Source organism: Carassius gibelio, chromosome B17, assembly GCF_023724105.1.
Source record: "Carassius gibelio isolate Cgi1373 ecotype wild population from Czech Republic chromosome B17, carGib1.2-hapl.c, whole genome shotgun sequence".
In the NCBI taxonomy this organism is placed as follows: domain Eukaryota; kingdom Metazoa; phylum Chordata; class Actinopteri; order Cypriniformes; family Cyprinidae; genus Carassius; species Carassius gibelio.
The window spans coordinates 12,464,106-12,484,962 of NC_068412.1; the positions used below are offsets into that span (position 1 = coordinate 12,464,106).

At 37.4% G+C, this 20,857-nt stretch overlaps 1 protein-coding gene across 13 annotated transcripts in view; it reads right to left on the reverse strand.

Annotated features, from left to right (window-relative positions):
* Window positions 1-1,484: 1,484 nt before the first annotated feature.
* The window catches only part of LOC127976368 (gephyrin), an 81,129-nt gene continuing 61,756 nt past the window's right edge, over window positions 1,485-20,857 (reverse strand). For 12 of the 13 annotated variants that reach the window (XM_052580746.1, XM_052580747.1, XM_052580743.1 and 9 more), the window contains 14 exons: window positions 20,049-20,091; window positions 19,827-19,964; window positions 12,367-12,459; window positions 11,192-11,247; window positions 10,637-10,756; window positions 10,128-10,186; window positions 8,656-8,809; window positions 8,441-8,562; window positions 7,485-7,572; window positions 6,948-7,021; window positions 5,504-5,568; window positions 3,204-3,307; window positions 1,999-2,095; window positions 1,485-1,854 (listed from right to left, as the gene is read on the reverse strand). In XM_052580746.1, coding sequence (XP_052436706.1) covers window positions 1,721-1,854; window positions 1,999-2,095; window positions 3,204-3,307; window positions 5,504-5,568; window positions 6,948-7,021; window positions 7,485-7,572; window positions 8,441-8,562; window positions 8,656-8,809; window positions 10,128-10,186; window positions 10,637-10,756; window positions 11,192-11,247; window positions 12,367-12,459; window positions 19,827-19,964; window positions 20,049-20,091 — 1,347 coding nt within the window. In that variant the 3' untranslated portion in view covers window positions 1,485-1,720. Of the gene's footprint in view, window positions 1,855-1,998; window positions 2,096-3,203; window positions 3,308-3,355; window positions 3,522-5,503; window positions 5,569-6,947; window positions 7,022-7,484; window positions 7,573-8,440; window positions 8,563-8,655; window positions 8,810-10,127; window positions 10,187-10,636; window positions 10,757-11,191; window positions 11,248-12,366; window positions 12,460-19,826; window positions 19,965-20,048; window positions 20,092-20,857 lie in introns of those variants that run through there. The other variant, XR_008157771.1, reaches the window with a different exon arrangement.

The window sequence follows — 20,857 nt, forward strand, 5'->3', positions numbered from 1 at the left end:
TTTGACAAACTGCTTTCTACATGTTAAATTTTACAGAATAATGCAGATATACATTGTTAAATGTATATGTATTTTTTAAAGAATGTCTCATTAAATACAAGAGAAAACTTTAATAACCCTTAAAGGAAACAGCTTATATTTGAAGACAATGGCATCTCTTTATCAATGCAAAAATAATTAAATAAATAAAGGTGTGAACATCCTTAAGTCCCTAATTTAGGTTCAGGCAAGGACAAAGAAAGAAAGAAAGAAAGAAAGAAAGAAAGAAAGAAAGAAAGAAAGAAAGAAAGACGACCTGAGTGGACAAATCATTGCTTGGAAATGTATATATTTTTTTTAAGTTTGATTTAATGCAAATGTGAATACTGAATATTATTAAATAATAAACATTGATCATGTATGCATGAAAAACAGATGTGGAGAACTCGAGTCAATCAGCTTTCAGTGTTTATTAAAAAAAATGAAACTGAATCATGTCTTTACATAATGATCAAGAATTTTAATTCTCATTAGATCAGTATTACAGAAAATGATATTATAGTACAGAGGTTTTCAATATCTTTTCAGTACCATAGTATTCCTCAGGAGTGCTGGTCACTTGTCTGTACAATATCACTCTTGCATTTTTTGGGACTGTACATTTTTATGTAATTCATTTAAAAAGGCAGTCAGCACTTAAATAAGCTGTGTCTTCATCTTCAAAGTTAAACAAACAAAAGTTTCCAGGGAGCTCAGCCTCTTCAAGGATTGGGCCGGGCAAGTTTAAATTTAAGGGTAGTGTGTAAAATAGAGAGTAATAAGGGCAGAGCTATGAGGGCCAGTTTACTACGAAGTATCTTCCAGACTGAGGTATAGCCTGTAGCGCTAAAGTAGCACAGAATTTACACAGACCCCCTCGGGTCATCGTTTCCGCACAAAATCTGTGCCACCCGGCGGCGCGTGCTGCTTTTCGCCGTTGCGACCACAAGAGCTTCCCCCACAGCCCAGGCTTTTGGCACTGCGCACATAAACACGACTCACAAGATAAACGACAAGCAAAGCGGTTTTGTAAACCCTTTATGAAGCATAATGATATCTTTATGGAGCATATAATACTAAAGGGAAAGATCGCTGGGTCACCTTGGTGCACTTTGAGGAGAGATGAAAAGATCCAGCTCCTGTCATTTTGAAGAGCTTTTCATTCCTCAATGACACATTTTCTACCAATGAGAAAATAAGCTTTCTGATGTATGTGTGACAGGTGTCAACAGCTGTCTATTAAAATGCTACGGCTATCTATAAGTTCTAGCATTGAACACACAAAGCAATTGCAATGAAAGAGAAAAGAGTTGCTAAATATGATAATATTCATCATTATATTAATAATCATAATTATAACAATATATTACAGAATAAATCTCTCATATATATATATATATATATATATATATATATATATATATATATATATATATACATACATACATACATACATACATATATATATATACTCACTTTAAAAGATATAATGTTTTCTGTCTTTGAAATACTATGATGTCTTCGAAGTCGTATTTTCAGAACTTTCACATATTCGTCTTCGTTCGAAATGTTGATTATATTGTATCAACTTCTCCCAAATCAATAAAACCTAGCTGTGCCATTGCATATTACAGAATAGTAATGATATGTGGACATGCACCACTTTCTTGCTCTGTACTTGGTCTGTCCCCTTAAGATGACATCATAGCCGTCCTATGACCATGACGTCCACGACTTCACCCTTGTGCAGCTCCACGTATTGCTCTGTTTTTGGAGGCAACATCAGAAGGCCGTTGGCACTGCGCATGCTCATTAGCCGACTACTCATTTGGTTTCCTGTCAAGCAGAACAGGGTGTTACTTGCTTTATTGCAACCAAATAAGTTAGTTATTTGTAAGCTATATATATATATATATATATATATATATACACACACACACACACACACACACACACACACACATAACTAATCATGCATACCTGTGCTTTGTGCCCAGGGAAGTGGTTCCTGATGGTGCCATGTCAGTATACAGCGATGATATTCTGGACGTGGATCCAACTTTACATCACAGGACAGCTGCCAAGAAAAGGACACATACTGATGAAATCGCAGCAGAAACGCAAATGTAAGTCACAAGAAAGCAGTGGTGGATGAAGTACACAGCTCAAGGAATGGAGTAAAACTACAGATAGAGAACCATAATATTACATTACTTCAGGAAAAGTATATTCCTTTTATTTTGCAATTTTTTCATACTCCATTTTATATGATGTATTGCAGGCTATTTATTTGTAAGTAAGAAAAAGTTATTTACATTTCATTTACAAAACGTCTCATACAGCATCAAACATTATCAATACATCAGTTAAGGATACCAAATTCAAATGTGCAAACAAGTAATAAACAGTGTAAAAAAACAGACATAACAGGGCAAAGTGTGTTACTTTGAAAAGCTATGCCAACATAATAGTTTTAGATAATTTGAAACTGTTACGGCAGCAGGGACGATACATTGGCTTCATTTTATTTTATTTCAATATCATGTTTTGTTTTTACCTAAAACCTACATGGTTCAGATACATGACATAATCAAATGCAAGTATTGTGCACACACACACACACACGTTTGTATAATATATTATATAATATGTACTTAAACAGCTCACAGCAGCTATAGTTCACAAACAACTGAAGTTCATGACCAATATATATATATATATATATTTTTTTTTTTTTTTTTTTACAATAATCATTCCTGAAATTTGGTATCAGTAGCTTCCTTTTCAAACTGTCAGTTGCACACAGAATCAAGATCAAAGAATCTTCTGGTTCTTGGCTCATTTTAAGTTAGACATGAAGACTCACTCCGACTGGATCATTGAATCGGTGAGTTGTTGACTCGAGAACAGCTGCTATCAGATCAGTCCAATTTGTGAATGATTTGCTATATGCGATCCGATTCAACAGGTTCATTGAAAGCAATCAGCTAGTTCACAAATCGGGCATGGCTATCATGTTTCAGAGCAGGTGATGATTTCTTCAGTTCAAAATAACAAGGAATGAAGAAATTTGGAAAGGTTTACACAATAAAATACTCAACAAAAACAAAAAGACACTTGAAGAAAAATACCATATAGTTACAATCCACCACTGCAAGAACATGAGCTTTATTGGCCAAACTTACCCTGGCTTTGATGATGGTGGGCCGTGGGTCCAGGATCCCCTGCATCTTTCTTAATGCAGGGATAACAAAGAGGTTACAGGTTACAACAGCTGACACTGGGTTACCTGAGACAGAAAGAAGAGACGAGTGTTGAGGTGAAGACCATGGCTTACGGTTTGGGCTCGGGGTGGAGGTCTGGGGCAGAAACTCTCTGAACTGTGGATCATCTGTAGTAGATAGGAATTCAGTTTGTTTCCTGGCCTCTGTAAAGCAACAGCTCACTTCCAAATGTCAATTCTGTGACTTGTTCACCCTCATGTTGTTCCAAAATTGTCCGATCTTGTGTTTCAGAGAACACAAAAGAAGACATTTAGCAGAATGTGTATGCTGCTCTTTTATAAACTGTACAATTCAAGTTCACAGTGATCAGTGGCTATCCACTTACAAGAACAAAACGCCATAAAATTAACACAAAATGAAATCAAGCAACTGACACCAACTATATTGACAGAACTATTACTTTCTGAAAGTCTTCCACAGATCTTAGTCTCTGCAATTTTTTAAGCTCACTAAAGCTGAATTTATTTGATCAAAACACAGTAAAAACAGTAATAGTGTGAATAATTTTTACAGTTTAAAATAACTCCGGTCTTCAGTGTCACATGATCCCTCAATGTGCTGATTTGTAACATTCAAATAACATTTCTTCTTTTTTGTATTATGATGAAATGAGTTGTATTGCATAATACTGTTTGTGGAAACCATGATACATTTAAAGATTCTTTGATGAATAGAAAGTTCAATAGAGACATTTATTTGAAATAGAAATCTTTTGCAACATTATTAGTGTCTTTCTGATCAATGTAACGTGTCCTTGATGAATTAAGCTACTAATTACTTTCTTTCTGTATACCTTATTATCATTACATTAAAAATAGCAGCATTAACATTGTTCTCAGCTTCTTCTTTTGTGTTTTAAGGGAAAAGGTTTGTAGCAACACAAGGGTGATTAAATAGTGACAAAATGTTCATTTCTGGGTCAACTGCCCCTTTAAGGAATCTTTTTGACATCAGAGTTCAGTTTGTCTGGTTGGTGTCACGCACACTGATGATGCAAATGTACGTTTCGAAGCCCAATAATACTAGGGGATGGAAATGAACTCTGGTTCGTACCAAAGCAATAAAATAAAGGGTGGAAACAACCCAATACTCTCTGATAAGATAAATGTGTACCAACTACTAAAACCAGCTAAGAAAGAAGAGTATCAAATGCAGAGGTGCCCTCCACCACATCAACAGGAAGGGAAGAAGGGCATTGAAAGCAAAAGGAGGACAGCACTACATCAGACAAATAGCAGTTTCAAGACACTAAGCCACATCACGGCACATAAAACAGAAGGGCTTCGGGAGGTTGCAACAGCACTAATAGCACCACAGATGCAAAAAAGCAAAAACATAAGGCTTCTCTCAGAAAACAGAACAGAAAGCGTCACATTAGAAAATCAGAGCAAATATATTATTTCTATTGTTCATTTCATTGTGGATGTTACTAAAGATTATTAGACAAGGCCTTTTCAGGTTTTTATCTTGTAACGTAATCTGTAATAATAATAACATACTGGTCCCAAATGAGCCCAAGTGCGCTAAAAAGAAATTTCGTCTTACATGGTTTCGAAAACCAGTTTATTAGGGTTTGGTGTGAAAATTTCAAGTCCATTTCCGTTTTCTGAGCTCGGACTGAAGACAGGGCTTATTTCCTGAATTAAGAGCACCTACTTCCTCGTGGGGGAGGAGACACGGGCAGTCTGCTGGCCTCGCTGTCGCTCAGGGGCACAGTCTCCAGAAGAGTCGCCCCTGTGTCTCTGTAGGTGAAATTACCTTTGAAGGGGAATATAGAAATCGCCACTGTCACCACTGCCTCGACCACCTGGTTTCTGAAGGCACGAGGTGGGAGTACAGTTGGCTCGGGATGGGGGCAAGCCTGGGAAAACTGATCGGACCGGTGGGCAGAAAGGTACACAGGTGGGCAACCGTGGGCTGTTTCAGTTTTATGGAGAAGGGACCATTTAGTTTGGAGATAGTACTACATAGATATATAGATGTGAGTTTCTGTAAATAGCAAGAATAAAAGAAGCTGTTGTACTGTAAGTAGTATAATACATACAGTATGTGGGAAAAGAGGAAACTCTGTCACATGGGTTTGTGTATGTATGCGATTTCATTTGTGTAAATTGGTTCCAACTCTGAGACACTCTTCCCGTCAACATTTCTCCTTTTGTTTACATACACACTTACTATGTCAAATACGCAGCATATTGTACCTGGAAGGGCGAAGATCAGCTTTCTGGCACCGTCAGTGTCTAAGGTGGCAAACGTAGTAGGCAAACTAAAATAGAAACAGAATAAAGCATTAATATTCTATATACCAGCAACAACCAAAGTAATGTTTTAACAAATGCCTTAACCAGAATAATACGTGAGTGATAATATACAGTCAGCCAGTTGTTACAACAAATTGTTACAAAGCTCTCTGGAATACTTGATTCTTGATTGGTCAATCACAGCATTAAGCAGTCAGACGTTTCCAAATGTTTTCTGTCATATGGGCACGGCTTTATATCAAACGGCTCATCTGGATAAGTCAATTTCAAGTCTATTGTGTCAGTGCAGACTCATGGGCCCTTGTTTTATACAAGGACTTCAGTTTTAATACTGTAATATTGTTGCAGGAGTATTACAAGATGTATAAAGTCATTGGTTGCTTGTATGAGTGGTCATTTATAGCTAATTACCCAAATGAGCATTGATTATTCAAAAATGACGGATCAATGCCACAACTGACCAATCAGAATCAAGAATTCCAGAGAGCCATGTTGAAATAAGTAGTTGTAATATATATATTTTTTAATGCCATGTCAGCATCTTAGGCTATTTTCATGGCAAAAACAATAAAAATACAAACAAGCAAACAAACAAACAAAAGCAGTATTACACAATATCTTTTTTACATTAAAATATGATGAAATAAAAAATATATATATATATATATATATATATATATATATATATATATATATATATATATATATATATATTTCTTTAAGCGAGTTCCCATGTCAAAATAAAAGCTACAACTAATGTAACACTGTATCTAATTTAAGCCTGTGCTGTAATCGTTAACTAAAAATATTTTTGGTTGATTGAAATAAAGCTGGAATAAAATATCAATATAAGATGAAATGCTGTACAATTTTTTTTTTTATTAAAATAAAAATAAGGCTAAAATATAAATATAAAACTGAAAAAAGCAAATGACAAAATGACTAAAATTAATGAAAACAATATATTCATATTCATAAATACTATAGTAGTAAATAATTTATACTTAATTAGCGCTGAAACAATAATATTTAGCTTTTTTTCTGTCTACATTGCTTTGTCTTAGTTGAATCAGATACCTGTGTTCACAAACCATCTGATGGATACTGCACACAAAAAAGTCAAAAACTGATGAAAAATGATTGTCCTGGTACTTTGCAACTTTTGGGGGTCAGGATGCACTTGGTTCCTATCAATATTTTGGCATTGTCAAAATTTTTTAGGTCATGGCATTAAATCCGTGAAAGACTTTTAAGGCAGTTTGTTGACAAGAAAACAAGATATCCTCAATTCAACCACCAAGGCCCTCCCCTCACGCCAGTGCCGCCCCATCCAGACTTTACACAAGTCTGGCTCTGCATGATTAAGACTGCTTCTCTCACTCACCCTGGCTTCATAAACACTCGACCGAAGTGGATCTGGGCATGCAGGTCTATATCAAGCACTTGCTTCAGATAGTCCTGAAAAAAAAAAAAACACACACACACAGACGTTAACGTGAGTGTTTTCGTTTCTCCACTCATGTAGGACAACAACATCTATCCGCGTCTGGTGAAGTGAAGCATCGGGTAATTAAAGAGCTTTAATTAATAGAGCAGAAAATCAAGCGCAAGAGGCGGCCAGTGCACTGCTGCCTGGGCAAAGACCCAAAATAAAAGGTCAGGTTAACAAATGCTGCTTTGTGACAAGAAACAAGCAGAAACACTAGATGGCAGTAAAACATACATTGAACTGCGGCATAAGCTCTTAAAAAGAGTTTTGCTCTGAGATCTGGTGCTCTCTGGGTGAACCAATGGAATCCTCTTCTTGACATAAAGCAGACTGATCTGTGAGGCCACATTTCTGTATTGAGAAGCTCGGACATTTCAAGCATGTGACCTTTCATTAGACTACAGCACTTCCAGACAACTCCAATCAACTGACCTTCTCACCCATGGACACGCCCCCGGAGGTGATGATGACGTCAGCACGACTAATGCCCTCGTTCAGGGCACTCAGCAGGTCGTCTGGGCTGCAGGGGGTTACAAAACACAATCATGCCAAATTAATGACATCTAATTTTCATCAGTGTCACATTCAATTGATTAAAAGTAAAGGCTTTAACATTTTTATAAAAGATTTATATTTCAAATAAATTTTGTTCTTTTAAACATTCAATTTTTCCTGAGGAAAAAAAGGGGTTTGCCTGAAAATTCAGCTTTCCTATCACAGGAATACATACATTTTTTAAATATATTAAAACAGAAAATGGTTATTTTAAATTACAATAATAATTCAAATAAATCCAGCTTTTATGAGTGCTAGAGACATCATTTTAAAAACATAATTGTTTTTACCAACCTTAAACTTCTGAGTGCAATATTATGTTATATTATTATATTATTTCAAAATACACAATATATTGTTACATTTTATATTAATACTAAACGTATTAAATTATTTACTCAATATTTCATATCCACAAAATTGAGGACAGCACAAAAAAGCATTACTGACTTCAAGAAAAACCTTAAAGTTATTTTATTTGAATGCAGAAAAAGAAACACTACATATTTATTTTGTTTTTTAATTACTTATCACTGACTTCTTATTATTAACCTACTTGTGTTTGCTTTTTATGCATGCCCCTTATAAATATTATACATTTATACATCCCTACAGTATAGGTATGCACATAAAAAATTAAGGTGGAAAAATACTTCAGAGGATTGCAGGAAATGCTGTCTTTCAGTAAATTCTGCTGAGTAGTTGTATGATCTTGTATTGATTCTAATATAAGAACTGGTGTTTCAGAGGAGTGCTGAGGTTGGAAAGATTTAGACATGTGCAGAGCTGACTCTGTGTGTGTGTGTGGTGGGGGTTAAAGAAGGAATGCTGACTTGTCTCCGACGATGCCGAGGTTGATGGTGGGATAGCCGTGTTCCTGAATGGTGGCCAACAGTGTGGATCGGTTACTGTCCCTGATCTTGCCTGGGTGAAGGTCATCCTCAGGGTTTAACAACTGCATACATAAACACACATAAACACGGTCAAAAATTTTTTAAATTGCCATGGGCAAAAGAAAGTAACAAAGTGACACAAAAACAAGTCCTACCTCATTGCCAGTGGACATGACTGCTACAACTGGGAACTTCTGCACCTCCACCTCTGTGACTCCTACAGTGGCCAGGAGGCCGATCTCAGATGGACCCATGTGAGTGCCCTTAGCCAGAACACACTCTCCACGCTTGATGTCATGTCCTATAGGCCTGTGCATAAAAATACCAGTTTTTATTACTCAAAGAGACTGATTAATTCCTTGTGAAAAAGGTGAAATGCTTGTTCACATCTATAGACAGTTTCATCGGGCGCACGCGCCTGGACCTAAGTTAACTTCCGGTCTGTGTTGTGTATATCGGTCTGGCTGCGGTGCCATCTACAAACGCAGTTAAAGCCAAGGTGATGAGTAGACTGAAGTTGGGCCCAGGTGGCTGTGCTGCGGGATGTGTTTCCCATACATTTATTTATTTTTGGAGACTCGCCACAATTTTAAAATTTTCAAAAAGGCTTCGTTAAATAAACATGAGTAACGTAACGTTACGTAACGTACTGCACGTTTAATAATAATAATTCCTTACATTTATGTTTAAATATCAAAACGAGGCACGGGTGTTTTTATATCGCTGTATTTCTGAAAGAAGACTTGCATGTTATATGCGTGATAAAGCAGCGTGTGAGTGTACCAGCTCTGCTTTGTTTACAGCTGTTACTGGGGAAACCTCTATTTCTCGCGCTTTATGTCTATGCTTTAAAACATCTCCTGCTGGCAAATAATGAATTAGCATTTTCATTAAGTCCGCCTGATCCACACAGAAAAAACATTTTGTTTGTTATCAAAAAATATCTACTCTAGAGGGACTTGGCTGTTGTTATTGATTCTATTTGGAGTCTACCGGAAGTTAAGTTAGGTTCACAAAAGCGCTCACGCGCATTAACGTTTGTTTATGTTGATGCCGTTGAAACCGTCTATAAGTATCATGACATGATACATGTAAATGCACTTTTGTACACTGAATACATTTATTTAGCAAGGATGCATTGAACTGAATACAAGTGACAGCACGAAACACTGAAATTCACTGAAAAATGTTTTCAAAATTGATGATAATAAGAAATATTTATTGAGCATTAAATCTGCATATTAGAATGATTTCTGAAGGATCATGTGACACTGAAGACTGGAGTAATGGCTGGTGACAATTTAGCTTTGCCATCAAATAAATAAATTACATTTTAAAATACATTAAAATAGAAAACAGTTATTTTGAATTGTAATAATGTTCACAATACTAAATTGTATTTTTGATAAGATAAAAAGCAGTCCTGGTAAGCATAAGAGACTGTTCAAAATCATCCATAAAATCCTTTTCAAAGAAAATTCTGCTTTAAATGTGGATGTGAACACTTTGGGCGAAATGGACTTGTAAGAATGGATACTGAGATGAAAAAAACACAGTAATGATAAAAAATGAAATACATGGTCAGTCTATGGCATTTTTTGAGGAAATAAACTTTAGTCCCACACACCTGATATCCTGTCCTGGACGAGCCTGAACCAGGATCCTCACCTCCAACTCCTCTGTACCCTGTAATTCATAACCAACCAGACTGAGACATGTACAAACAACCTGTATGAACAAAACTGGAGGAGAAGTTGCTAGACACTGTTTAGAAGCAAGTTTGTGTGGTGTTTTCCTCCATATGAGAATCATACAAAAATACTATTGCAAAAAATACTGCTGTATAATTCATAGAAATTATGCATTCATAAAAATCCTTGTGTTGTTCTCTAAATTTTAAATATAGTTGGTTATTTTTTCTTTTCATTTGGGACAAAATACATGAAAAATTTTTATGGAAAGCTTGCTAAAACTAACAAAATTGGGAGCATCCTCAAAGGAAAAAAAATATTTATAAAACATATTTTGTTCTTTTAGAGATGTGGTTGATTTCAAGTTAGTTAAAGTTGTTTATTAGAAATCTGAGGTTTTTTTTTTCATTAAAATAGTTTGCAGTTAAGAATAAGATACACTTACGTCTTCAGACTCTCGTAGCAGTTCTGTGTCTTCTACTTGCACTACGGCATCTGCACCACATGGGATAGGAGCACCTGTCGTCACCCTCATCACTTGGCCAGGCATAACTGTGAGAGTGGGCTACAGACAGAAAAAGATCTTTGTGGTGTGAAAGCAATACTACACTTATTATTTGTACCAGAGTCATATGGCATTAGCTGAGAAAACAACAGAATGAGCCATGACTCGAATGCAAACACACTCTCCAGACAGAGCACTGTATGGACGTCAGCCATGAGCACTGGAGTGCTGGCCTGTACTCTGCTGCACACAGCCCACGGGAATCTCCCCCTCTTTCTCTCTCTCTCTCTCTCTGTGTGTGATGCACTCATTAAACATGTTCACTGAGTCTGAATTGCTTGCCATCTGAGCACACAAGCCTCCTGCAGACACAAGGTGCCAGTGCAAAAGCAGGCATTTGGCTTGTATGTGTGATGGAGAGACTATGTTCATGTCAGGTTTTCAAGGCACAACAGTGAAAGAAGGCCAGTTCTAATATTTGTGAGTTTAACTGACCTGCTCCCCAGCCTGAGACTCTCCAATGATGAAGCGATCACCAGGACCATCAGCAGCTGAAAAACAGTAAAAAGAGAATCTAATTTTGTCATTTTCAAAGGTTTACAATTTCCATGAATGTGATCACAATAGTTAAAGTCAAAAAGAAGGTTGTTGTATCTTGTTAAGCTCAATATGAGCAAGCATTAAATATAAATAATATTTCTTCTGTTTAAAATGATTTAAAAATCTAATTAATGACCTCTTTTATTCAGAAAGGTTGCATTAAATTGATTAAGAGTGAGAGTAAAACATTTGCAATGCTACTAATGCAAACTTCTATTTTAAAAAAAAGCTGTTTGTAATGTCTAGCCAGCTCCCTCACCTCTGCACGGTTTACGATTCTGCTTGCTCTATGGTTACTTCCTGTTTGGCAGCCATATAAGCATGCCATGCCAAACAGAACTTGCGAAGTATTGCCATGCTTTCTTTGTCTTTTTTTGTTACTTTGGATTGCCCATTTGGATTTTGAGCTTGGACCATTGCCTTGTGTTTTGTGAATGTGTTGCTGCCTACCCTGACCATTGCACGTTTCTGGATTACGATTCTGTTTTGCTCTTGGATATTCCTGTTTACTGGTGTTTGGACCTTGTCTGTTTTGACCACGGAGTGTTTTAATAAAAGCTCGCACTTGGATCTACAACGCTTTTCTTAGTCTGGCCATTACCACTGTTCTTTTTAACTGTCTATCCATACAAAGAATACTGGAAAAAGGTTTCATGGTTTGTGTAGAAATATTAAGCAGCAAAACTGTTTTCAACACTGATAATAAGAAATGTTTCTTGACCAGCAAATCAGCATGATTTGAATAATTTCTGAATGATCTCATGAAAATTCAGCTTATTTATTAGACTTAAATTATACTTGATGTTAGATGTTTTCTAAATGTTTGTGTTCATTGGCATTTGTTGGAGAAGTGTGAACTAGCCTTAAAATTTGTAAACAAAAACCATAATGTGCATATGTATGTTTATGGGAAAGTTATACTGTTATATAATCAGTTATGTGATTTCTCTGCTCTTAAATTCAGAACAAAATTGCCAGGCCAGGCACAGTTTCGGCAAGAAAACTGCACCATTGCAAGTGGTAAACGAGTGGTAAGCAAAGTGGGTAATTTTGCAGTAATTAGTATTCACCTCGAACAGCGTAGCCATCTTTAACTGATGCAGGGAAAGGAGGCAGGTTGTCTTTGGCATAGACATCCTGAGCCAGAACTCGACCCATTCCATCTACAGACACAGAAAAAAGGACAGGGAAAAGGTCTGATAAACACAATCATCAATACAATAAACAAGTTAACCTCCGTGTAAAAGTCAAAAAGAGGTCATGTGCTAGCAAAAGCTATATGACAAAGCAAATGCACTCATGCAGCCATACAACATTAAAAAAGGAATGTAAGAACTAGAAAAAAAGCGATGGAAGAGATGATACAGGTGAAGATATACATTATCTTAACTAATAAAATATCACAAAAAAACGTTAATCATATATATTATACAATCAAAAGCTATTTCATGTTCTATGTGTGTTAGGTATATTAGCATACCGCTAACTAACAAGCCTGCTAACCTTGCATTCATAGAAAATTATATCACCCATAACAAATTCTGACACTCTTAAAGAGTGAAAAAAACATCCCTTTTCCTTAAAAAAAAAAAAAAAATTGAAGCATTTTTTTCAGTTTTCTCCAATTGGGGAATTAGCGCTACATGGCACGCTAACCAGCTCTGCCTCAGTAGCATCTGTTTCTATAGGCCACTAAAAGTAAGCTGTCCTTCATATTGTAATTGTCTGCAACCGTGGTTATATGCATGTCGGCCTACTATATGAATATCTATATCTGCAATAGATTTCAGCAGACGATTTTGCTAAAATAACACAATACAACAACACTAGCTAACAAGACGCTTAAAAGTTAGCATAGTTTAAAAACCTGTCATATTGAAGCACAAAACAACATTCTCACTTGTCAAAGGCTATCCTATTTCTTTAGGAATTTAAATCGTAGTTGTTTTTACAACTAGAGGCTTTGCAGAAAACTAATTTGAAGCTTCTAAATTTGCTTAAAGTAGTAACTAACTGACAAACCTGCTAACACATTGGCACAAGTTACTACAAAATTATTTGCTTTGTGTTATGTAGCTACCACTGCTACGAAAAGACAACCCATAAAAAAGATCTTATAATTTTGATCTAGAAGAATATCTTCGATTGTCTGTTTTGTTTATGAAAAGTTATTTTCTTTATCTAGAAGATCCAATCCATTTTGAACAATGCAGTATGTCCAGGAATGTATTTATATTATTTATAAAGAGCATGCATCACTGGTCAAACATTTCATACATTCATAACAAAATGTAGGAATTTGCATAAAGTCTAAATAAAGAGGTAGGAAAGGTGGATAAGAGTGTGCCCTGTGCCATATGAGCACCAAACACACAGTGTAATGTGAACACACATATACACTCACACACAAAGCCTGAGATCTCTTGAGGGAGAAACAAGCGCCCTCCCACACATGAAAAGAAAAATAGAAAAGAGAGATGACAGACAGAAGAGAGAGAAAGAGGGGAATGAATAAAGAATAAGGAAGAACCAGAAGGAAAGCGAGAGAGACAGAAAAAGAAAAGAACGAGAGAGTGCAAAGGCACTCTTGTAGAGATACAGCATGAGAATGAGAGAAAGAGAACAAGCTGATGCTAATGAGGCCTCTCCTCGGTTGGAGGGTGATTAGAAAATACTTATTTCTCTAAAACAACACATCTGACGAGGCTCTAAATATAGCGAGTGTCTGGATTGGGAGATCAAACAGATGGGTACGGTGTTATCTACACACAGAGATGAGTACACAAACGCACATCACAGAACGCTGACAACCTAGTCACCGTGAAACTGCAATGATTCCCTGCAGCTACAATACAACAAGCTCAGGTCTACTCAACAGAGCCGAGCACAGGCCCGTAAAGAGACCACATGTAAGACTGAAGTCCATACCAAATGCACATGAAATGAATGCTGAGAAACTCTTAGGGCCCTATCTTGCACCCAGCGCAATTGACTTTGTACACCGACGCATGTATCATTCCTATTTTGCACCCGCGCAAAGCGCGCTTTTCCCTCCACAGAAGCACGTCGCTAAACTAGTGAATGAACTTGCGCTCCCTGGGTGGTTCAGCGCAAAACAGGAGGCGTGTTCCGGCGCAAACGATCCCTGGTGCTATTTTGCTGTTCCATTACACAATTGCGCCACTGACCAGAAAAAACCTGGTCTAAAGTCAGTGGCGCGTTGCGCGTTGTTCATTATGCTATTTTAAGGGCGCATGCTTGGCCATAATGTATAGCGTGCACAACGCGCATACACTTTGCTCATGTAATCTACACAGATGCAACAGTTATTTTTGCAAATCATAAATTGTTACACTAAAAAAATATTAACACATGAGATGACGGAAATCATTGTGGTGTGACACGAAGATGTGAAAAAAAATAGGCATAAAACTAGCTCACAAATTATTCAGGCTAATTATTCTCCCATCCCCATACAACACAACTTCTCTGTCTTTCACTGCTCTTACAAGAACATCAGTCTCCTCGGCTGTGAACCGCTCCTGGCGTGCGCCTGGTAAATACGCCATAATAATAGCAATCCATAATGGAACTTGCGCACCTGCTTTTAAAGGGAATGTTGGATGACGCTCTGATTGGTTTATTTCACGTTACGCACAAAACACACCTATGAATAAAGAAGCTACTTCAGACCAACCCATTTTAGATTTGCGCCGGGCGCAAGAGCCATTTATCCCGCCGGGAAAATAGCAACAGCGCCGAGACCCGCCCACAAAGTTACTTGCGCTTCGCGCTTTGACACTTGCGTTTCAGATCGTTAAAATAGGGCCCTTAGTTGTACATCAACATTCAGCAGGGCAGACAGTTCCACCTCAGCATACTTTAAATAGCCAATCTTCTCCAAGGCTGAGACCATTTATACATTTTAAATTCATTTTATTAACCGAGGTGACAGAAAGGGTTTTTAAAACAGACAGCTGCTTATAACTTACACCCATCTTGTTGTATGAACAACGCATTTAAAAAATTTATGAGTGACATTACTTGGCTGGGTGAGGATATTTCCTCAATTTACGCTGATCTGGACCTGCCCTCCTTGCGCTCGCGCTGAGCTGAAAATCTATCATTTTTATCTGTCAGGAAACAGTGAAGCTCTGCACATGGTTACTGATAGATTAAAGGCACAATGTTTGAGGTGCTGCTGAGTTTTGTGAAAGGAGGTGATGCTGGAAAAGCTTGCGTATTGAATGTTTGCTTTAAGTTTGGAGTTTTTGTTGGTTTTTGTATGCTACTGTAGGTCACTGAAATCTCTAACCATTGTGTCACGCATCACGATTGATTAATTTACTGGCTTTCATAGCAGCAGTCCTGGGCAAATGATCTGGAACGGCAAATGTCAACAAAACTCTTCCAAACTAGGCCATTCTCCATAGATAAACCACATGGATACAGCAAAACATGAAACATGATTCTGTTCTTTGACTATCAATGACAACCATGACATGTTCAAATCAGTGGAACAAGCTCAAGGAAAACAAAAGATTCCAGTGAATCACTTCTCTATTATAAGCTGAATCCCAATTCGACATACTTTCCATGATAGTTTGTTGTGTAAATATGTATATATATATAATTGGATGGATCATTGAATGCAATGCAAATGGATTTGTTTGCAATGGTTCACTAATTCAATATCAAGATGCAAATTTGGTCCAAATTTTGTACTCGCCTCCAATCGACGTCTACTTTTTTAAACCTTTTCTTAATTGACTTTGCATACAAGTACACAAACTGTGATTCAGCCATACGTATATCAGTCCTTAACATGAGGTTCTATTTCCGCCCTTTTGTCAATTGTTGCAAGCGTGGGATTACACATTTATAAAATGTTAAATCTAGGTTCCAATGTAATAGCATATGAACTGAAACTTTTTGATATGCATTTTGAGGTAAATCAGGAAAATCAGGTGTCTGAGATAATGTCCTTTTGTCTTTGTGCTCTTCCTTGCCATTTGGCTTTTTAAGCTCAAGGCACAGCTGTGCCTTTTGTCTCTATGATAATGTTAAGGTATCAGCGATACTGTCAGGCACCTCTGTATTTAAATGACACTGTTATGCTGACAAGATCAAAGATAGGAAAAAGGCCAGTATCAGGCTGATCCCTGTATTGCATTTGCACGCTTTGTTTAGGTTGCCTCCACCTCTGTGTATCCCACCCCCTTAAAATGTATAAAAACTACAATGTCTTAAGGACAAGTTAGACTTTTGATGACTGCAGCACCACGCAGAGTGTTTTCAATAAAGAAATAAAGAATCCTGCTGAAGATTACCCAAGAGTCTCCTGGTCTTCGTTTCTGAGTTCCCAACACAAGCAACTCTCAATCGCCCCCTGCTGGTCTGGAGATGAAATGGCGCTGTGGCATGGATGAGTATTCCACACATTACTGGGGCCAAATGAGCATTGGACATGCTCAAAGATGTGCGCTGGACATGAAGGTGCTGGGTAATGGTGCACACTGACCTGTGTTATACTTTGGGGTGTGGGTGGCACTGGCCAGGGCTCTCCTCTCTGCCTTTGCTTCGGCGCCAGTGCAGAGAGGAAGTTTCCGCCAACTTGAGCCACTCTGGCGCCAGATGCCTTTTCGTGCTGGAGGGGCCAAGTCACCTGCATTGGGCCCTGCCAGATGTATTGGGCATATTTAACTACTACATGGGCAATCCCGCTATCCCCCACAACATGGACTGAAATTAACGCCCAACTCACAGCCTGCGTCTTGGTGGCACAATTCACATCCACATGCAAGGGTGGCTGCCCTAAGTTAGTGATGGCCATGAAAAACCAAAGAAGAGCCACCAAAAAAATAGCATGGGCTGTGTCAGAGTGCCAACTATAAAGTAAATAAAAGACTATGGAATGTAATCTAGCCCCTGGAACTGGACTGCCCCTGATGTTCATGTGGATTGAGCAACTACAAGTAACTGAATATCTTCCGGTGCTTTTCCCGGAATTCAAAAAGAAGGCCTTTAAGGTTGGATTCACTTGGAAACTGACCACAGGATCTGTCTTCAGATGATCAAAATGGCATCAAAGCTTCAGAGAACTCCTCGAGTTAAAAAACAACAGAAGATGGCCAGATGGAATGAGAGACAAGATTAAAGCTAGAAAGATGGAAAGACGATGGGGTGAAAGAAACAACGAACAGATGTGTGACTGATGAGGAGCTACAGGCATGGAAAATGAAAAAAATCAAAAGCTGAAAGCCAGCAAAGCAAAGAGCTTGGTGACTATATGCCTTCAGCACTTACTGGCCTATATATAACACAGTCCAACAGCCAATGAAAACTCATTTTGGTACCATCAGAAGGAGACTACTTCATGTTAAAAGGATAGTTCACAAAAAAAAAAAAAAAATAATAATAATCTTCAAAAAGTCTTTCAAAACCCATATGACATTCCTTCCATGTATAACAAAACAAGTTATTCATGAAAGAATGTCTTGTATGTCCCTATATCAAAATATTATTCACCATGTTCTTCACAAGTAGTCACATGGAGTATTTTTATGGTGTTTTATGTTTTTTCTTCTTTTTTTGGTATGGAAAGGAGCGGTGAGAAGGAAGAAAGAAAGTTATATAGATTTGTAAGAACATAAGCATGAATAAATGACAGTAATGCTGATTTTGGGGTGAATTATCCCTTTAAGGCCCATTCACAAGTCTGAATGAGTATCCATTTTTAATCCTAAAAACATGGATGATTAAACTCTCTGAACTCCTCCATTCAGAGTTTTCAAATACTGTATTGCTATGATTTTTTAGTTTTTCATTTTTTTAATTCTGGTACTTATTCATTTTTACTGGATGCCGTATAAATTTTAAGGCAATCTGTCTTTTTTCAGAGAAAAATATAAATAGTGTTCATAGAATGATTTTTAAATTCAATACAATAATACTGAATACGTTCATGTTTGATTGCAGAAGACTCATTAAAGCTACTAAAGTTATTCAGCCATGAACAGATTCTCGTTAATACAGGTGTATCTCAATAAATTAGAATGTCATGGAAAAGTTCATTTATTTCAGTAATTCAACTCAAATTGTGAAACTTGTGCATTAAATAAATTCAATAAACACAGACTGAAGTAGTTTAAGTCTTTGGTTCTATTAATTGTGATGATTTGTGCTCACATTTAACAAAAACCCACCAATTCACTATGCCAACAAATTAGAATACTTCATAAGACCAATAAAAAAAATGTTTTAGTGAATTGTTGGCATTCTGGAAAGTATATTCATTAACTGTACATGTACTCAATACTTGGTAGGGGCTCCGTTTGCTTTAATTACTGCCTCAATTCGGCGAGGCATGGAGGTGATTCCTCTTGACAATACGCCATAGATTCTCTATGTGGTTCAGGTCTGGTGAGTTTGCTGGCCAGTCAAGCACAACAACACCATGGTCATTTAACCAACTATTGGTGCTTTTGGCAGTGTAGACAGGTGCCAAATCTTGCTGGAAAATGAAATCAGCATCTTCAAAATGCTGGTCAGCAGAAGGAAGCATGAAGTGCTCGAATATTTATTGGTAAACGGGTGCAGTGACTTTGGTTTTCAAAAAACACAATGGACCAACACCAGCAGATGACATTGCACCCCAAATCCTCACAGACTGTGGAAACTTAACACTGGTCTTCAAGCAACTTGGGCTATGAGCTTCTCCACCCTTCCTCCAGACTCTAGGACTTTGGTTTCCAAATGAAATACAAAACTTGCTCTCATCTGAAAAGAGGACTTTGGACCACTGGGCAACAGTCCAGTTTTTCTTCTGCTTAGCCCAGGTAAGACGCCTCTGACGTTGTCTGTGGCTCAGGAGTGGCTTAACAAGAGGAATACGACAACGGTAGCTAAATGTCTTACCATGTAGGAATGCCTTGACCCCAGCCTCAGTCCATTCCTTGTGGAATTCACTCATATTCTTGAACCGATTTAGCTTAACAATCTTCATAAGGCTGTGGTTCTCTCGGTTGGTTGTGCATCTTTTTCTTCCACACTTTTGCCTTCAACTCAACTTTCTGTTAACATACTTGGATACAGCACTCTTGAACAGACAACTTCTTTGGCAATAAATGTTTGTGGCTTACCCTTCTTGTGAAGGGTGTCAATGATTGTCTTCTGGACAACTGTCAGATCAGCAGTCTTCTCCATGATTGTGTAGCCTAGTGAACCAAACTGAGAGACCTTTTTGAAGGCTCAGTAAACCTTTGCAGGTGTTTTGAGTTGATTAGATGACTGGCATGTGACCATATCCTAATTTGTTGACATAGTGAATTGGTGGGTTTTTGTTAAATCACAATTAAAATAACCAAAGACTTAAACTACTTCAGTCTGTGTGCTTTTTAAAACTGCTTTGATTATATCTAACATTTATCATCAAGTACCTTTGACATCCCTAGTCTGTTCATGTGGTTTACCTTTGTGCAAATAGGCCATTGGTCTAGTTTAGGTTGGTATGAGCAAGCATGGGCCTTACCTCTGTAGTTGATGATTTCTGTACCCAGGACAGGAGTCATCTCCAGCACAGTGATGAAGGCCTTGTCCATAGAAGTGAGGGGAAATGGGGACATGCGGTGTCTCCTAGCTACCTTGGTGATATCCACTGCACTGTGACCTGAGACAAAGAGTGAGAATTTATATGCGCTCTTAAGACACACACACGCACAATCATCCCGTTAATGCACAATCGGTCACCCACTTGCTCTCAGGATGTTCTCCTTGCTGCTGCATCGTGACTGCACCTACAGATATAGAGAGAGAGACAGAATGAGAGGGAATGAGGAAGAGAGAGAGAAAGGAATTGGGAAAAGAAAGACAAAAAGACATGAGTTAGAGCACAAAAGGAGCCCCATCCTCCATCCTGGAGAGTTAGCATTCCACTGACAGGATTCATAAAGATCCAGATGATCATCTACACATTCAGACAAAACAACCAAAAGAAACTAGCTTGAAAACAAACAAACTGAAAACAACATTTTCAGTCCTACTGCCATTATTATCATTATCATCATGGTCTTGACCAAATGCTGTAGCAATCTGGAAAGTGTTGTGTCATGGTACTATTCTAGCATCCAAATCAACCCGATTCCAGATAAAACAGACATTAAAGTCAACGTGAACATTTTTAATGCTGCAATGTGATGTATCTCAGAATGAATATTCATTTAGAAAGACAAATTAATGCATTTCATATCGAAATAGTGTTCCTTATAAAATAATATTAAACTTGTGAAAACTTTAAAAATACTACTTTTTTTGTTTGTTTGTTTAAAACTTGCTTTTATCCATCATGAATTGACTGTATCATGAAAAGGGAGTATTATATACAGTGTTTTGCCTAGGATTAAGGATTTGAAATCTTAAAACTTTTCATGAAACATCAAATTATAAAAGGTTTAACACAAAAGACATGTTTAAGGCCCTATGAGATACCAAATACAGACTAAATACTGACCATTCTGATTTCATGTTGACTTTAACAGCTAGAAGCTCCATGTTATGGAACAC